At 32.1% G+C, this 18,568-nt stretch overlaps 1 protein-coding gene across 2 annotated transcripts in view; it reads right to left on the reverse strand.

Moving 5' to 3' along the window:
- The window catches only part of LOC130891618 (hemicentin-2), a 173,904-nt gene that overhangs the window by 102,789 nt on the left and 52,547 nt on the right, over positions 1-18,568 (reverse strand). For both annotated transcript variants that reach the window (XM_057796458.1, XM_057796459.1), the window contains exons 4-7: positions 10,243-10,359; positions 8,580-8,786; positions 5,566-5,717; positions 3,240-3,384 (exon numbers count right to left, since the gene is read on the reverse strand). In XM_057796458.1, the coding sequence (XP_057652441.1) occupies positions 3,240-3,384; positions 5,566-5,717; positions 8,580-8,786; positions 10,243-10,359 (621 nt within the window). The remainder of the gene's footprint in view (positions 1-3,239; positions 3,385-5,565; positions 5,718-8,579; positions 8,787-10,242; positions 10,360-18,568) is intronic.

The raw sequence follows: 18,568 nt of genomic DNA on the forward strand, positions 1-18,568 counted from the left end.
GGATTGTTAGGAATATTTAACATGAACAGCATTGAATATTTGAAGAGTATTTACGATTAAAGAGACGAGGTATAAGATCGTGTTTCTGGTTACCAGCATTAATGTTTGTTGGAGACTATCTACATTCTAAAGTTATTTTTTTTTTTCGTTATTATTTTTCAATAGGAAATAGTCGAAGTTAGGAGCGAAGTATTAACAAAAGTATGCTCACTATTGTTAATTGTTGAAGAGTTGGCATGAATTCTGGTCTCAAGAAGTAAGAACATACTCGAACGCAAAATAGAAAATGAAAAGTTGGGGATTAGAAATAGAAAGTAAGATCGATTGACCATATTTTGTAATATTTCCTCAAGTGGGAAAAACTGAGGTAATTAAGCAATTAAATAAATATGTTCGAAAACGATTTCTCAGAATGCGGTTAAAAATAAGCATTAGTGAATTAAGTCATAAATTTAAACTGAAAAGGTCCACATCTCATTATCGTTCAAGTCTTACAATTAATACAAATATGTTTTACAAAAGTTGATAACGATAACATTACTTGGGGCCATGATATTTTTTTGAAATCAAGTCAAGATCAAGACACAATATTGACATTTGAAAAAATTGGCGATCAGTAAGATTTCTTTTCGTATATATCTATAATTTATGCTTCTAAATGTTGAAAGAAATATAGAAAATGCCGTTTGGATTTTTATTTAAGTCTTTGCCAAAATAAAAGTCGAAACGTTAATTTTTATCTTTGTTTCAAAAACTATTGAAAAAAACTAATTTTAAAATAGATTTAGAGGCATAAACGTATCAAAAGGTCTAAGAAATAAGAAATTGAAGAAATTTATATCTATAATTATGTCCCCTAAATACTACCACACTTTTGTAACTCATTTCAACTGTAATAAAGTCACCTAATACGAAATCGTATTAGCTGAACTGGAACGGTTTCAATTGGATAACCATAACAAGTTACAACATCAGAAAGTTTGATAAATAGACTCTACTCTAATATGACTTCGATTATATTTAAATTTGATTCTAGAATGTATATCAATTAATGAAAACTAGAAAACTAATTAACAAACCGTTGACCTTGGGGTGATATGTATTATTGACTTTTTCAATCATATTACATCGAGGAATTAAACTACAAGGGAACTTATTTTAATTGAAAAAACGATGAGTCATGTTATCGTCATAAACCTCGCAATTGTAGCCTATCATAATTAGAATGAACAAGCAACTTTTGGTTAAAACAATACGGTATGATTTCATGAGATTCATTGTGGTTCTATTGAATTTTTACATCTGCAATATTGAAACATTTTAACACTACAAAATATAAACATTATAAATCTCTGATGTGGGCAGTTACTATTGAGTTTGGTCGAAGTTTTAAAACATTGCGTATTATTTCAATGTTCATCTTTGAATCAACAGAAGTTATATTTCCGAATTATTCTCAGCAAATAAACAAATTATAAACTTATGTTTACAATAAACCTCCGACTAAGTCGCGTGATATTTGTTTAATTTGAACGAACATAAACCTCCAGATACTCTGCAAAAATAAACAGTAATAATATATCAAGATTAATCGTGTGAACATTTAGACTTTTCTACATTCATCATATGTTTCTTTCTAAAAAAATTCCTCATATTTATAGAGTGTTAGAAGCATTAAAGACCAACTAAACACTATAAAACATTTTAGTATATTGAAATTGGGAGTTAAACGTACTAAAAGTTCTATCCAAAATACCATAAAAATCAAAAGTGCTGTTTGTAATAATAAAAAATGAATAGAAATGTGGAAAAAGATTTATTCTTAGGAAACTCCGAGATGAATGCATATAATGAAGTTATATAGTTAAAAAATATTAAATAAATAATCATCTACCACTGAAAACACGCCTTTAAGATATTACTACAAAATTGTCTCATCTTTAGGTTGATAGAATAAAACTGATCATAGTCGGTAACTTTAGAATAAATAAAATAATGGAAGAGTAGTTAAAAACGCGATGAAAAGTGAATAGAATATCAAACATGTTTCTTTCGAGCGCAGTTTTTGGCTTGAGTCGAAAGCGAGTGCCGCAGATCAAGTGGAGGACAATTATATTTTAACAATTTTGTAAAGTTAAACCTGGTAGATTATTTAGCTTCTACACATTTTCGTCGAGTTGCATAACATTCTGGACAGTGTAATTGTCTATTTCCGAATTTTTTGAAATATTCTACGTCAAAGCTGTAGCTCATTTTCGACTTCCAGCCCCTATCATACACTTTTCAACAGAAATATTTTGCGTCCAAGCTATTGCTCATTTTTGGCTTCCCAGCCCTTATCATACAAATCTAAACAGTATCGCCCCAAATTTTTTAATAGGCAGAGCCTGGGCCAAGCATGGGCTCTAGAATGAACTAAAAAAGTATTTTTAAAAAAAGGACTCATGTATGTGTCTTGTGCTTGGTAGCATATTACTGAAAACATCGGATACTATTCCAACAATATCTGGAGACATATTATTATATAAAAAAACAGCAATAGAGCTTGTCTCGTTTAGAAAATGACAGCAAGAATAACTATGCAGAATTTTTCTCTTGTTATAAAAACTTAAACAAATGCTTCCATGCTCTGAGTAGACATTGAGTGCTAATTTTCGTCGCCAAATTGTCATTGTACATGGAAAACTAATTAATATAATATGTGACAATATATGGTTCACTTGGGTAAACAGTGAGATAATATTTCTCACTATAATGGTAGATATTTCTCACTGCTTAATAAAATCTTCTTTTTGAACCTATGGAAGTGACGACAAAAAATTAAAACATTCTATAGCATCCACAGAAAAAGATATTTCCATTTATATTGTTAGCTTTAGTCCTCCTTGAATATCATATTATTTCATCTTGCATAATATTCAAACCGAGGCTACTTCTGATCAAGTTGTTGAGTAGAATTTCATCATTCTATCCATTTCAATGTATGGTATCACTCATTTCATCGCGCATCGTTTCTAAATCAAACAATTAGAGTATTATACGATGCGTTCACCTATCATCCAAGTTGTTTCATATATTACACACAATTATGTTCTAATTATACATCATCAATAAAACTCTTAAATGCTGAATACCCATAAAACTTTTTCTTTAAAAATATAAAAATATTTCATACATCATTTTATTCCCGTTAGACTCTCACGGATAAGAAATTGTAAGTGTGGAACTTAAAGACTCACAAGCAACATGTATTTGTCTCCGATCCTCGGCGTATCCCCCGGGAAATCTAGGATTGTCTGCTCGACACACCAGATCCTTGCTGTCATCTTCTACTGCCACATTAAGCGACAAAATGCTTCCAGTGAAACTTTCTGTCTCTTCTTCCTATAAAAAATAGGAGTATAATTATATAATTGTTAGTATTTATTTTATTTCACGCTCATAATTCGTAAGGTTCATAAAATCAAGTAGTTTGAAAAATTTTTAGCAAATTTCGATAGAAATAATTTCAAGAATGATATGAGTTTCAATCAAGCATATTTCATTGGCGTTTCTACAATATAAGAGATAAATCTGTTTGGATGGAGATCAGTTTGCTATCTAATCAATTATTTGGAATCATTATTTCGATTTTCCACATTGTAGAATTTATTTCTTTTAACAAAATGAAGAAAAGTTTTGATTTATGTGAGTTTTTCTTGCTCAAGACAAATATTATTACACCTCTTATAATGTTTGGGAAAAACTTGTCTTCTCAAGGATTGCATGGATGATACAAAATTTCGCTAATCACCACCTCGTGAAGGTATAATCACGGAAGAAGATATGATGAACAATTTTTTTCAATGATTTGATGGCAAAAATTAATTATTGCAGCTCTCAATCCACTGGTGATGTTCTACCTTGATATGATTTATTCTTAGTGAGTCAAAAATAAGATTTTAGTGATTTTGGCCCAGAATTTCATGACAATCTCCTACCAGTTCCAGATCTAGTTGTTTCAGAATATTTAGAACCTTTGCTTCATATATTTAAAAAACATCGACTATTATTAATATTAAGATAAAAGAGAAGTATGAGAGGTCAATAGCTATCTGAGGGGTATAATGATATGATAATTTGGAAGCTCATCTTTTATTGCATTACCAGGAATCTAGTCACGAACAACATCGGAACCATTGAAAACTAGTGAATTTCATGAGGTTAATATCTGATCAGCAGAGCAGGCTTTATAGTATTCCACCTAAAGAATTTCAAATTATTTTGTATTGAACACAAGAAGCTTTTATCTTCTAATCATGACCCCACAATCAACTATAAATTTTTTTTTCTTTATCGAGAAATTAGACGTTTTGCTTCTAATTTCGCTGTAATGCAAGCGCAAATTCTCACCAAGAGGTCAGTATAATAAGTATTTAGCATTCCTACCCTATGGTGTAAATATATTCAAAAATATTCATCATGTAGTACATTCTCGTATACGAATACTGTTAGTATTTCAGCTGAATCAGACTTGTACTTTTGTTTTGAGTCCTAGTGGAAGCGGATTAGAATGGAAAAAGAGCAATATAGATTAGAGTTAAATTAGAGGCCAATAGGAAGCTATGTATGGTAACTCTTCTCATACGTTTGAGTCAAATATTAGTTTAACGTTTCAAAGTGGTTGAACGTTGGTTTCTGATCTACGTCCAGATGCTTTGAAAACGGCCACCAGAGGATAACGTGACAAAAATCCACCATCTCATTTTGACAGATCACCGATTGAAGGTGTTCAAGTTGACTGAGACATAAATATCATGACAAGAACGGCTTTAGAGTAATATTTCGTGATTTTTCTTGAAACATAGATCGACTAGTATACACCAAAGCTCAAGGAACAGTTAAAACTGTGTATTTCAATCGGCGAATGTACTCCAAAGGAAACAGTAATAAGTCTGAGCTATGAAAAATTATTGTCGAAATTTGCAGTTAAATGAAAGAAGAAACGACTGTCTTTGGCGAAGAAAAAAGTGCCGATCCACAGTTCCCTCCAAATTTGACCCCGTGAGATTTCTTTTTGTTTTTTAATTTGATAAAGTTAATCGTTGAGCAGATATTTAAGTGGAATGAAAGGACATCACCACTACGAAGTCTCTTTGCGAACCTCAAGAAAATATATTTTTCAGACAATTAGAAGAAATTAGAGCAACGCTGGAATAAGCGAATCAAACGAAAAGGCCAAGTACTTATCGGATCTACCTGATATATACATATACACAACTGGTTATTCGGAATAGATTGTCTCAAAATTATCAATATCAATATTTTATAGAAAGCAAATTTTCTTATTCAAATATGATTACTTGCGTCAACATAATGAACTCAATGCCAGATACTAACCTCATGCTGAAACTTCGGGTAATCGAAAATAAATACTCTAAACTACCGTAACATAGTTATTTCTGTTCTGATATCTCACTGCTACTGCCTTGTAAAGCACAGAATGAGGCTAATACTTAGAGTGCTGATATTGCACCTAAAATTAGTTAGAAACTCGGCTAGTGTAACACGTTGTAACTCACTTACAGTAACAACAGCGTTCCTAATGGCCCTTCCATCAAGTAGCCATGTTAGTTTGGCAGGTGGATAAGAACCGGAAGTTTCGCATCTTATGTTTTGTGACTTACTGATGGACAGCAAATCATTAGGACTCACTATCTTCACTTTATTGGGTTTCACTGGAACAGAAAAAAATATAGTAGATAATTATTTTCAAAATACTACTTTTGATTTCAAAAAAAAAAATTGATTGAGCTGTCTATATTATAAATGAGAACAGAAAGCTGGTCCCAAATGGCTATGATGAAATATGATAAAATGTTATATATGAAATATTCAGAGTTCGAAAGCTTCTAACTAACTAACATTTGCAAATTTCAAATGATATTATTGTATAAATGTTTGTGTCAGTTATCGAAAAACTCTTGTGATAAAAATATTCCTAAAATCTAGAAATGGGTGATAATAATTTTCTGTTTTTGACTATGAGAAGATTCATAATCGTCATACTTCGCAACTGGTTCAAATATGAAAATATTCTGATGAATTTCTTATAAAAATGCATCAAAGATAGAATAGTGTATTTCATTAGGAGTCTGGAAAAATCCATTTCTGGTCGTGTGATGAACGATAATTTTTATTGTACTTATCTGAAAATCAACCTTAAAAAAGGATAAGTATTGAATTTAGAACATTTTATTTTCAAAGTGATCATAATACATGTAATAGTATCAAACATGATTAACATTTCCATGGTAACAATAAATTTATTATCGCCATTCTTTTATTTACTGTCAAGTGTATGCATGTTAGTTCCAAAAAGTGCACACGGAAGAAAATCCAGATAATTCTAAAAATATATTAGAGTTAGAGGCTCAAGTCAGTGCTGATTTGATATCAGCAAAACTCAGGTGAAGATATGAACACGAGTATGAAATTTTTATCAAATGACGTGATCTCCAGAAGTTTTAAACTGTAAATGATGATATTCTTATTGTTTATTTTGATGAAAAAGACAAGAATATGAAATCTTCCAGATTATGGAGTCGCTTATTAATACTAAAGAGTTGTTTAGCTATAAAATAAATATCTGGTAACAGAAAATATCCAAGAACTATTGTTTATTGAAGCGTCAGGCTATGGGATATATACCAAAAAGTTCAGGGCTCTAACGTCATAACAAGTACCCACATTTTCATGCGAAAGTGATTTTAGTGTTTGGAATCTTTGATGAATGTTGTAGATACAATTTAGTACATTCGAGGTCAATATATCAATACGGTACATACTATCACATTCAAAAACATGATTGAAAATTCAAAAAATTAGTGCGAAATGGGTTCTAAATATTATGTTAAACTAAAAGATATTGACCGATACTAATTCAGCGTTATTACATCGTGAGAGAAAAGTTTTTATAAGTAAGTTAATATTAACTCAACACAATTGTTCATTATTATAAACAGGAATTGTAGGTGGGTCAAAAATCACCATTACTCATATTATCTACTCCATTTTGCAATATTAGGACATGATTTTGATTTGAATTTCAAGACACTTCAACAAATCGAATCCTTTCCAAACTTGGTGAAATATAGTGCTTAATTTCCACGTGAAGAAGAATATTTCCTTCACAAAAACATTAATACTGAACATTAACACTAATAGTGTTCACATTATCATTACACACACGTTATCACTATACCAACACCCACAATTACACTGTCCGACACGCGTTTCGATAATCAAGTTATCGTCTTCAAAGAATTCAGTGTAATTGTGAGTGTTGGTGTAGTGGTAGTGTAAACAGTGTGTTCAGTATGAATATCCTCAACGGTTTCAGAAATTCCGACTAAGTTAAAAATAGTGATATTTAACACTTGATATCCATAAATCAATTTTACTAAGATAACCATCAAGCTTGATTTTCCTCTAAATATAAAAAATATATTTCACACTAAACAATAATTTGCATACAATGGAGCCTTCCAGTCAAAATGTTGTCCGTTGGTTGTTATTAAATTTATATTTGCTTCGAAGTGAAACTGCGTTTACACAACCAAAATATTTGTTCAAGGTACTCTGGCTAGATGTCTCAACATGCGTCAGTAACGAAGCAGACTAAAGAATTCTATAGGTAAGTTTATGTACTTGCATACTTATTACCTGTTATTTTGGTTTGGATAGTAGATTAATTCCTTGAATAGCAATTTTTTTTGGACCTGTTAATCTGTTAAATGATACAGAATCATCATTTAAAAGTCAATTTTTTTAATACATCCTAAATATCGACATTATTTTAATTCAAAATTAAAACACACAGCCTTTATGATTTGGTCGATGATTTAGAGGAACTGGGCTTATTGGCCGACCGTCATATCATAATATTAACATTGAAGATAACTTGGAAACAGAAATATCATCTATCTCAGCTCGTCGTCGTGCTGGTTAATTGGGCATTTCCAGAACGATATTGTATAGAACTTTGATTTAAGATGTTTCAATAAAAAACTGCATCCATAAGATTTCCAACAATGACTACAATTCGCTATTCATTTCACAGAATTAACTACAGTAATTATTTTTGCAAATTAGTTCATTCTATTGTTTATGTTAATTGATTAAACAATAAATTTTGAGCCTTCGAATATCCAAGTGCAACATACAAACAACAGTTGCTCTCATATCAATCTACTGTTTGACACGTTGTTGGCTATCGGCCCATATTTCTTTGAGCACGAGGATGGAATGCCGGAAACGATTTCTGAAGCGGATGGAGCAGCTGCTAGGCAAACTATGGACGTACTGCATGAGAAACATAAATCGTATGTTAATTTACTAAAGACTGTGTATAAAACAGAGAACGTAGTGTATTGAAGAATACATTGAAGAGAGTATCTCTTCTTCTATAATTATTTTATTAGTTATTCAGTAAGGACCATTTCGGTAGTATAGAGTAACTAATGAATTAAATAAATATTTTGATAGAAGGCAAATTTTGGGAAAATGTATTCTTCACTATGAAGCAAATTGATACTTACAAAATACTGTTAGCGGTACTTCCCTGGAAATATATCCAGCAGTCTCGGCAGAGGAAGCTCGACATTCAAAATGAGCTCCCTTCAGGTACCTCGGAGTTGAGGCTATCACAAGTTGATTAACAGTCGTATACGACTCTCTACTGGAGTCTATCACGCTGTCCAAAATTGTACCATTGTACCACCAAGTTACACTGGGCTTAGGGCGGCCTAAAGTATGAAATAAATTATTGGAAACATTGTTCGTGAAAATTACTTGTTTATTACAAATTGAGTAGGCAATTCAATGATTTTGTTTGTGATACAATTGAATGTTTGCAACATTACAGTTTTCGTTTGAACAGTTGTTAAGTAGTCTTTGGTTTTTGATACTTTTGACATTTCAATAATGAATGTTTCATATTTTCGCGATTGAATAGATGAAATGTGTCACTACAGTGCTTTAAGCGATCGATTTTTATTTGATTCATACGACAATTATAACTGTTATTCCCTGGATCAACGCAGGTCGTTATAGATTTTAATATCGATTGCGATCTGCTTCACTCATATGACCACTTGCACTATAATTTTGATCCGATTATCACTTTATAGTCATTGAGTATCATTGCTTCTTCATTGTTATCTGTTTTTTTTCGGCACATTGGTCTGCTTTTTATTTCCCTGGAATGCAGGTATGTTATGAGACCCAAATAATGAAGATTAATGAAGAGACCGAGCGGATGTTTAAGAAAAAGCTGTTGAATGGTATAGATGGAGTTTATATTACTCATAAATACTATTATTTTATTATATTGATCCATTTTGACGATGAATCTTGCCTTTAATATGGCATACAGTTGTCCAGACGTTATTATGTGAAGATAGTTTGAATGTGTGATTTTTGATTGCCAGTACTACTGCGGACCTTAGTCCATTACGTGTTATTGATGCGGCGGAGTACATAAAATATACATACATTCAGAATTATTTGAAGCCTATTTCGGTGGGAGTAGGAGATGATTGTTTGGTTTGTTTCCATTCTCTGAAAACAGCTCATGTTCATAGTAATGGTATGAATAGCGTTCAATAGTTGTTTTAGATAAGTATTTAAAGCTGTAAACAACTGTTGTTGCTTAGTTCATATTTATTGGAATTCGTCGAAGTTGGAAGGGTGATTCTCCGGTGAGATGGCGAAGGCTTTCAATCGGGGTTGTTCGAAATCTACTAGTAGCGATTCTTAATGCAATGTTTTTCAATATGTCAAGCTGGTTAAGATAAGATTTCTCACATGGAACCATAGTCGATTCTTGATCTGATGAGAGCCTTATATGGTTTCTTCGGAAACATAGAATCAGCGCCCCATATTTAGACCATTTTGGCAGATTTTTTTGGGGTATTTAATATGTTGTTTCCATGTAGGTTTTAATGGGAATTATGTCCAGAAATTTGAGATTGTGACCGTTTAATGAACAACGAAATTAATTTCTCGATTTCCACCCTTTCTTTATCATTCATGCAGTTATTCCACCAAAAACAAAATTGGGAAAGTATGTATGTACAATATTTTGCTCAATGAAATTTGTTTCTAACGCGTTGTTGTTTTCTATTTTGTCGACTTCCCTGAGTGGTCAATTTTATCATGATAAATCAAACTAATTAAAATCTAGAGGACATTGTCACTTACCACCAGTAACTTGACAAGATAAAAACAATTCACGTCCTTCTAAAAAAGGTCCTGCCGGATGTCCAGCTTTAATTTCCCGGCCTTCTGCGTCAAACACTCTAGGAGCCGACGGCTGATCTGAAATTCAGTACATTGTTTCGAATACTGTGTGTTCTAAACACGTATGTTTTAGGATAGAAAAAAAATGGCATATTGAAGTATCATTTTCCACAAGCAACAAATGGAGTTTGAGGATGTTTAATTTTTATATTCATTTAAATCTTTGGATATTACGTATTTCGTGGATGATTCCTCTTATTTAAAATGGTAAATAGTGAAAATTATTGGAAATGACAAGTTCTATCATTTGCATTCGGTACGTCCTCCTATTTTTTGTAGCATTCCTTATTCATAGATTCATTATTTCAACATTTCCAATCGTCCCAAACATTGTAAAAATTGAATTTATTTGATATTAGTTGATAATTCATTCTTGACAATCTAGACCCCAAAGCTATGAAGTAAATCGTAATGGTTGCTGTAACCTCATTGATCAAAAACGAGATAGAAGCTGCATAGGATGTATTGAATATATATACGTGAAAAATAAGCATCAATACTCAAGTCGATATAGGCTCTTTTTTTTTCTAGCGCATATGAAATTATGAATTTCTAGGTGAGGAGTTCGATTCTGAATTATGTGCTTCCATATTTTGTTTGTTTGCCAAAATCAGGAGTTTTCTCGTAATTGACTAATAAAATTGAATTTTATCCAAAATGGCATAATTATTTCATATTTATTCTTAACTAAGACATTCGAAAGCTTATGAAATTCACTAATTGTTCTTTTTAGCCAATGAAACTTTCGAACACCCAAATTAATCTATACCAACTTTTATTTAATCGGGGAAAAGTCCGAAAGGGTTGAACAAAAATAAGCCTGTTAATTTAGACATTATTGAGGATTTATTTACAAGGCCTAACATAACTTTCTTGTGATCTGGATCTAGCTGAATGGGGTCAAATTACTCAGAAATTAATCAGATTAATATAATGTAACTTTAAAAAGGGTTGTAACGCAAGATGTTTGGCGCTATGTGGCAATAACGGATGTATGAGCTATTCCACACTTTCTTCTCACATCAAATGCGGCCGCTTTCGCTTGATTCCTTGGCTCAAACGTTGCAATAAGTTTGCATAATTCTCGCCGTTGACAGTTTTTCCTGTTTCAAGAAAATTATCCCACACGCATCACAAAAAAACCGACTCTATGACCTTGCCCGCAAATGGAACGGTCTTTACCTTTTTTGGAGCCGGTTCTCCTTTTTTCGTCTATTGTTTTGTTTGTTCTTTTGCTAGGGTGTGAAGTGATAGACCCACGTCACACCTATGGTTCTGAAACGGCGCAAAACATTCTGTAAAACATTGCCAAACACTTGATGGAAACATCTTTACGATATTGTGAGAAAACGCGGCTCCTATCTTGTTCACAGCTTTCTCATGTCCAAATGTTCAGCTAATATGCGATGTACCCCACTTTTTGAATTGTCTACTATGTCTGCTAGCTCGCGCAGTTTCAATCGATGATCATCTCTTCATTATTTCTTGAGTCATCACCTCATTTGGTCACCTATATGGGTTGGGCTAAGGGTTTAAAAATGAAAGTATTTCATCACATAACGATGGTCAACATTTTCCATGTTTAAAAATTCACTGAAAACGTTCATTATAGATGGCTGCCAAACTTATACTGAACAACATATGCTATATAGATTATATTCTAATACAGTGGTATTGTTCAAGCAACTACCGCCATCTCTGGATCAGGCCATCTTCGTAGTTTGATAGGATTATAAGAGAAATTCTGTTTTTTCTGAATAAGAAACATGTCTTCACATATAATTATTCTGCACTGTTACTGAAATATGAATAGAATTTTTACGTTTTTAGGTTTACTGCAATCCTAAAATTTGATTGCCTAAGTTTAAGCAGTTTAAAAAGAGTTTTTTAAATTGTTAGAGTTATGTACAGTAGCAGTTTTGATATACTTATTCATCAATCAGCTCATGAATCGAAAAGCAGTTTAAAGTTTCAGGGGAAAAAAGGCAATTTAAAAAATCGATTTTTTCTATAAATTTTTGAGCTATGGAAATATATACAGAAATTTTGTCTCGTTTTATTATTAGAAGCCATTAAAGTGACATCTATGGCAAGTATAATACGTAAAATGTCATTAAGGTTCCTTTCGTGTATTTTCATAATAGAACCTGAAGTATAAATTTCTAGACTTATTGTAACTTAACATTCATTTTAAACGAAGCAATGGTTAGGTAAAGTTTTTCAAATGTGTTTTTCTTGAAACGAGTTTTTTAGAACTTGTTTTGGGAACTGGTAGATAAAAAAGATGTTTATTGCAAAAAAATTGTTGAGATGTCAAAAAATCTCTTAGTTTTTTGATAGCATTTAGATTCACATAGAGAAGAAACACATGATAAACGTGGATTTCAATCTCTTTGTATAACGAATTCTAGAATAAATGCAAAATTGGTTATATTCATTTCTTATACTAATTCATTATGAAGCGAAAACGCGTTCCTATTAATCTGTTCCTCCTTCAATATGTGATTAACAAGCGTCCGTATGTAGATCAAGGTTCTCTAGTTTTTCTCTGTTTTTGTAGTATTTGCATAACCTCAATAATAATACGAGTACAAGTTCATTTCTGAAATTATCACTATCCAAAATATATTTTCATTTCAAAAGGAGTTGTTTAGATATCATTAGATATCAAAAAATCTTGCAAATAATCATAAATTTTCAGTTTTTGATGGCATTTAAATTCACATGGAGAAGAAACAGATATTAAACGTGAATTTCAAGCTCGCTTTCATGGAGGTTTCAATTGATTATATTTATTTTTTTTACCAATTCATGATGAAGGAAAAGCAGTTTTCTAACCATATTTCCTCCCTCCAATATTATATTTGCATATCCATATTACTTCTCTAATTGACATTACATATTTTCTGGTAAGAATCAAGGGAATGACAATTCTTCATTAGAATTTAGAAGTGCTAAATCAGCTACTTCGTATGTGTATATAATAAACTGATGTAAATTATCAATACATTCATAACTAGTATGTATATTATATTCAACCAGCTGATCACAGTAGTTATCAATTTATATACACACACTCATTAGTAATGGTTATAAGCGAGTTTATTATTATGGATACTACATTGAATTTATGGTTTGTAATTAGAAATGGTACTTTACACATTGTCGTAAAAATCAGAAAATTGTAACTACCAAATTTTTATTATGACGAAAATCTATTACGAGAATAATTTACGTCTAAATTCCAAAACTGATTTCAAATATGCAGGGCGTTGTATATTTCTAAAAATACAAGGCTTATCATAAATGTATCCTCTATATATCCTTAATAGTGTGGAGTGAAATGCTCCAGATTTGCCTGTTTAGATATAATAACACATTCTAAAAGGTGTTTTTTTTTCACTTACTAAAGCACTCATGGTTGTCCGTGTTCATAATTGTTTTCAGTGTATTTCATTGATCCCTTTGTCTTTATGGAACAGTTTCAAACTAGAAGAGACTCAAAAAAATGTAAAACTGAGTCGGGACTATATAATGGTTGTTAAATCTGTTCGAATTGATGTTTTCTTCAAAGTTACATCATAAGATTCAGTGAAAACGTTGGTGCGTTGTGGCGGAAGAACGACTAATTACCGCTTGTGGTAACATGCATGTGAAATCTGATATTATACTTTAACACACTTCTCTGTGAATGTCAACGAGTGAAAAAGCAGAATCGTAAATCGATGCAATTTTTTTTGCTTAAATTGGTTTTCCTTATCAAATATTGATAGCCGCTCAAATTCAGCCCTTTTGACCCTGTATTTTTGTGGTGGTCATTCTATCCCTATTTAATTACACCTTATCATATATTTTTGAAGCCTCGACCATTGTTCCCCCTTTTCCTCTGCCCTGCATCTGTTCGTTCCAATCACGTACTCCCATATCTGGCACAATCTGATCTTCCCATCTATTTTTTGGTCTAGCAAGCAATCATTTCTCGTTCGATCTCTTTTCTGTAATTTTCCTTGAATCCTGTTCCACCATTCTTTCAATATATCCGTACCATCGTACTCGTTTTGCTTTAATTGTGTTAACTATATCCTCATTTTCTTATATATCTTTAGTTTCGTAGTTCATAAGTCCTCTATGCTCATTATTACAAGCTTTCACTGGTCCATGAGTTTTCCTAATTATTCTCCTCTCATATATCCTTAGTTGTTCTTCGTCCATATTTGTTAGTCACATAGTTTCAGCGGCGTATGTAACTACGGGTTTCATTACAGTATTATAGACTCTCAATTTGATTGCGCGGCTTATTCTATTGACCTACATTATGATTCCGTACTCATTATATGCCCTATATCTCATTTGAATTCTTTGTTTTGTCTTATTTTTGGTGTGATTTTTGTTGCTGATCATTGTTCCTAAGTTTTTAAAGGTGTTGACTACTTCGAAGATGATGTCATTTCATTCTCCCCATCTTCGATTCCTTTAATTATTATATTACTGCGCCTTATTCCTCTTTCTATTTTTTCTTCCATGCTATTATCTGTTCATTCCTTTTATTGTTTCTTTTCCACTCCAGTCTACTCTAAGAACTATTAGCAAAAGAATTTGATTAGAGGGTGTATTTGTAGCTTTCAGCTCAGAAGTTTTCGAAATTTGAGTTATCATAATTCCATTCATAACATAATAATTCCTGTGAAATGATAATGACGTCTAAAATTATGAATACAGTAGCGTAAATATTTAGAAAAAAACCTGATAGCAATCACCTATTTTTGACTGCGGAAAAGTATGCGGGTTTCGATTCTAAATGTGTCCCATTTTATAAATAAATGAATCTGCAAATATTCGTTTAAATCTTGTAGGAATGATCGCTTAGTGAATTTACTTATAGAATGAAAATATTACGAACGCTTATGTTGCTTCTACAAATAGACGTCAACAAGTCGAAATTAGAATACATTGGAGTGCATAACACTATTGGATAGAATTGAAGCGATTAGGATGTTGTTACACGCTTTATAACCAACAAACTTTAAGCATTACACCCTATTAGTATCCTCTGTTTCAGTGGAATCGACCCTGCTCATTACATTAATAAGCTATTGAAACCAACAAATATATACGAGGAATACTACGGAAGTTTTGAGATATGACAACAGTGATGTGAATATGTCAAATCTGATATCGCCATTATAGAGTTTGACATTTTTAATGGTGAACGTACGCAGACTATCAACTCGCTTGGACAGAAGCAAATACTATGCTATTTATTTGAAATAATTAGACATTTCTAACCGTTCCATGAGGACAACGTAAATTCTGAATGGCATACTAGCATTTGTTTGTCAGAAGTTTTCGAGAAGATAAAAAAAACCAGTAGCAGAAAATCGAGCTCTCACATATCAATTCAAACAAAAACGTTTTTGATCAATTGAAACATGGAATTGATGGGCGATCCTCCGTATAGTCCTTGTCTGGCACCCAGTTATTTCTTCTTATTCCCGCATATCAAAAATAAATTGCGAGTTTAACGTTTTTCTACAACTAAAAAAGCGGTTGATGCGTTCAATTCACATGTTTTAGAGGTATCTCAATCTAAATGGAGACAATTGGTTCAATCAAATGCAAAACTATTTTGATCTTAATGAAGAATATTGTGTAAAACAAAAAAGCCATAACCAATTATAACTATCTCAAGTATCAACCCTCGTATACTATCCCATATCATAACTTGTTATAGCATAAATTTCGAATTCCGTTCAAATAATTCGAATTTCGTGTCGTAGAAATATGCAGTGTTTAATTAAAATAGCCATTCGATTATTCCTATTAGTATTTCTAAATTTATAAATAGTAATTGGTTATTAGTATTAAGTGCAGAACGATGCATGCTTTCAATAATTGAAATGATTTATTGAACATTCTAATTATTACTTTTTTTAATATAATTGAAATTTCATGTTCTACTAAAAAAAGTCGTTAAAAATATTGTTCAAGAAATATACATATACAATACAAGTTATAAATGCACCCGTACCAGATTATACCAAGCTTAACATGCTAGCTATGCACACAGCAAAGATTGGCATATATAAATAAGAAAACTTTGCGGATCCTTTGTGTACATATCAATGTACGAGCTCCCAGACTTGAATGACAGGGCTTAGCTCGGGCCAACGCTGGGAAACCCGGTCTTGGCAAACTGATAATGACCCAAGCCTGGTTGAAGTCTGGGAAATTAGCCCCGGCCATTCTGTAGCCGAACTCCATATAACCTTATCTTGGCCATTCCATTTTCACCCAAGCCTGGCTGAATTTTGGGTAACCCGACCTCAGCCATCCTACAGTCAGCCAGGCTTGGCAGAATTCTTAGTAACCCGACCTCGGCCATCCTATAGTCGCCTAATACGGGCTGAACTCTGGTTAACCCGACCTAGGTCATCCTATGGTTAGCCAGGCTTGGCAGAACTCTGAATAACTGTATAAAGTTTTGTTCTAATTTCTTATACATCATAGATATCTTAAAATTAAAAGTAATGATTTTTTATGAATAAAATTCTTTTATGCATAAGAGACAATAAAAAATAGAATAATGAAAAATGATATCACTTCTTTATATGTTTAATTATTTGACCAATATTTTTATGTACATTAATTAGTAGAGTGCATTAATAGAAATTTGTCATAAAACTATAATTTTATTAACAATATAAAAAAAACTATTTTTACAAGCAACCAGGCCTGGTCCAAGCTTGCAAATCAACCAAGTCTGGGCCAATAACAGCTTCCAAGCTAGGGCCAAATTAATACATACTTGGTTCAAGTCTGGCCTATACTGAGCCCATCGTAGAATCCTATATTGGTAAGTAATAATAATAAAAGGTGACTGAAGTGTAAAATAATTGTGGAAAAATTGCGAAATTGTTTGATTGTTTTAAGTGGAGAAACAAATCAGATAATGGTAGCTTATCTTATTTCCAAACATTTCTCAAACTCCTTCATTTATTTCAATAATTACTTTCTTTTAGTTAGATCCAGCATTATCATTTATTTGTCAGTAGTTAAATTGAGCATTCAAATGAGAACCAATTTCTAATTTCAAGTTGACTCACAAAGAGACTTCTCCAGGCATTCAATTGACGTTTCTATGTTTTAAACATAACGTTTGAAACAGACAAGTGTTGGAGTAAAATAAACCGCTACGGACCTCAATTTAGACACAGAAATACTCTGCAGAACTCAATAGAAATACTATTTATGAATAGGAGAGCCACAAGAGTCTAGAGTAACGTTTTGTGAAAGCTTTACTGTGAAGACTGAACAAAGAAGAAATGTCACGAACCATTTTGAAGTCTTCGGGTATACTGAATGGAAAAATAAGTAAATAGTGCACATTGAAAAAAATATTTATGTTAGGATATGCTACATTTCCATCTATTGTATAGAATGATGAGTGACTTGAAAGCTTCCATCCTAACAAAGAAAAGACATTATCTCCCATAATAATTTTTATTCTTCATTATATCTCCTTCGAAGTACATTGATGCTCAAAACTTTTGAACACTTACAAATAACTGTTGCTGTCGCCTCAAAAAAGATGTTCACGTATACGTCTGATGAAACTATCTCTCCTGTAAGGAGAATTTTGAGGTTAGAAAATAGTAATAAGCCGCTCTTCTTCAGTATCCACAGATATTTTGAAAGAAGATTTCCGCCTTTTTTTGTAAACAAAATTTAAAAATTTAAAAAGTTTAAAAGTTTTGAGCCACTTATAGCGAATTGTTGAATTCCTGAATAAATTTCGGAAGTTTTTAATCTAATAAAACACTTACTTCTGGTCGTCCTAGAATTGGTTTTACCTTGAAATCTAATCTATCAAGAAGGATAGTTACAGATTCATATGAAGAAAGTAACGAGAATCCTGTCTTGATGGTACAGGCAACAGTTATTATGGATTTTATGACGGTAAACCTAGAAATTGTGAAATTTACCCATGGAAAAATATTTAGAAATATAAATCACGGCTAGGAATAGGAGAAGGAACAGTTACAGACCAAATAGCAAAGATTCTTAGGCAAATTTGTTGGAAAACACATCTGCAAGGGTAGTTGAAATGCAATAAAATGTTACCAAAAAATTCGAGTAGCATAATCGTCAGGTCATAAAGGAAAATTTCTTATTCAGCTGTGGATTTGATGTTAGTGACTGTCAAATTAAAACAAGGTTTTGTAAGACA

This window comes from Diorhabda carinulata, chromosome 3 (genome assembly GCF_026250575.1).
Source record: "Diorhabda carinulata isolate Delta chromosome 3, icDioCari1.1, whole genome shotgun sequence".
Classification (NCBI taxonomy): Eukaryota; Metazoa; Arthropoda; class Insecta; order Coleoptera; family Chrysomelidae; genus Diorhabda; species Diorhabda carinulata.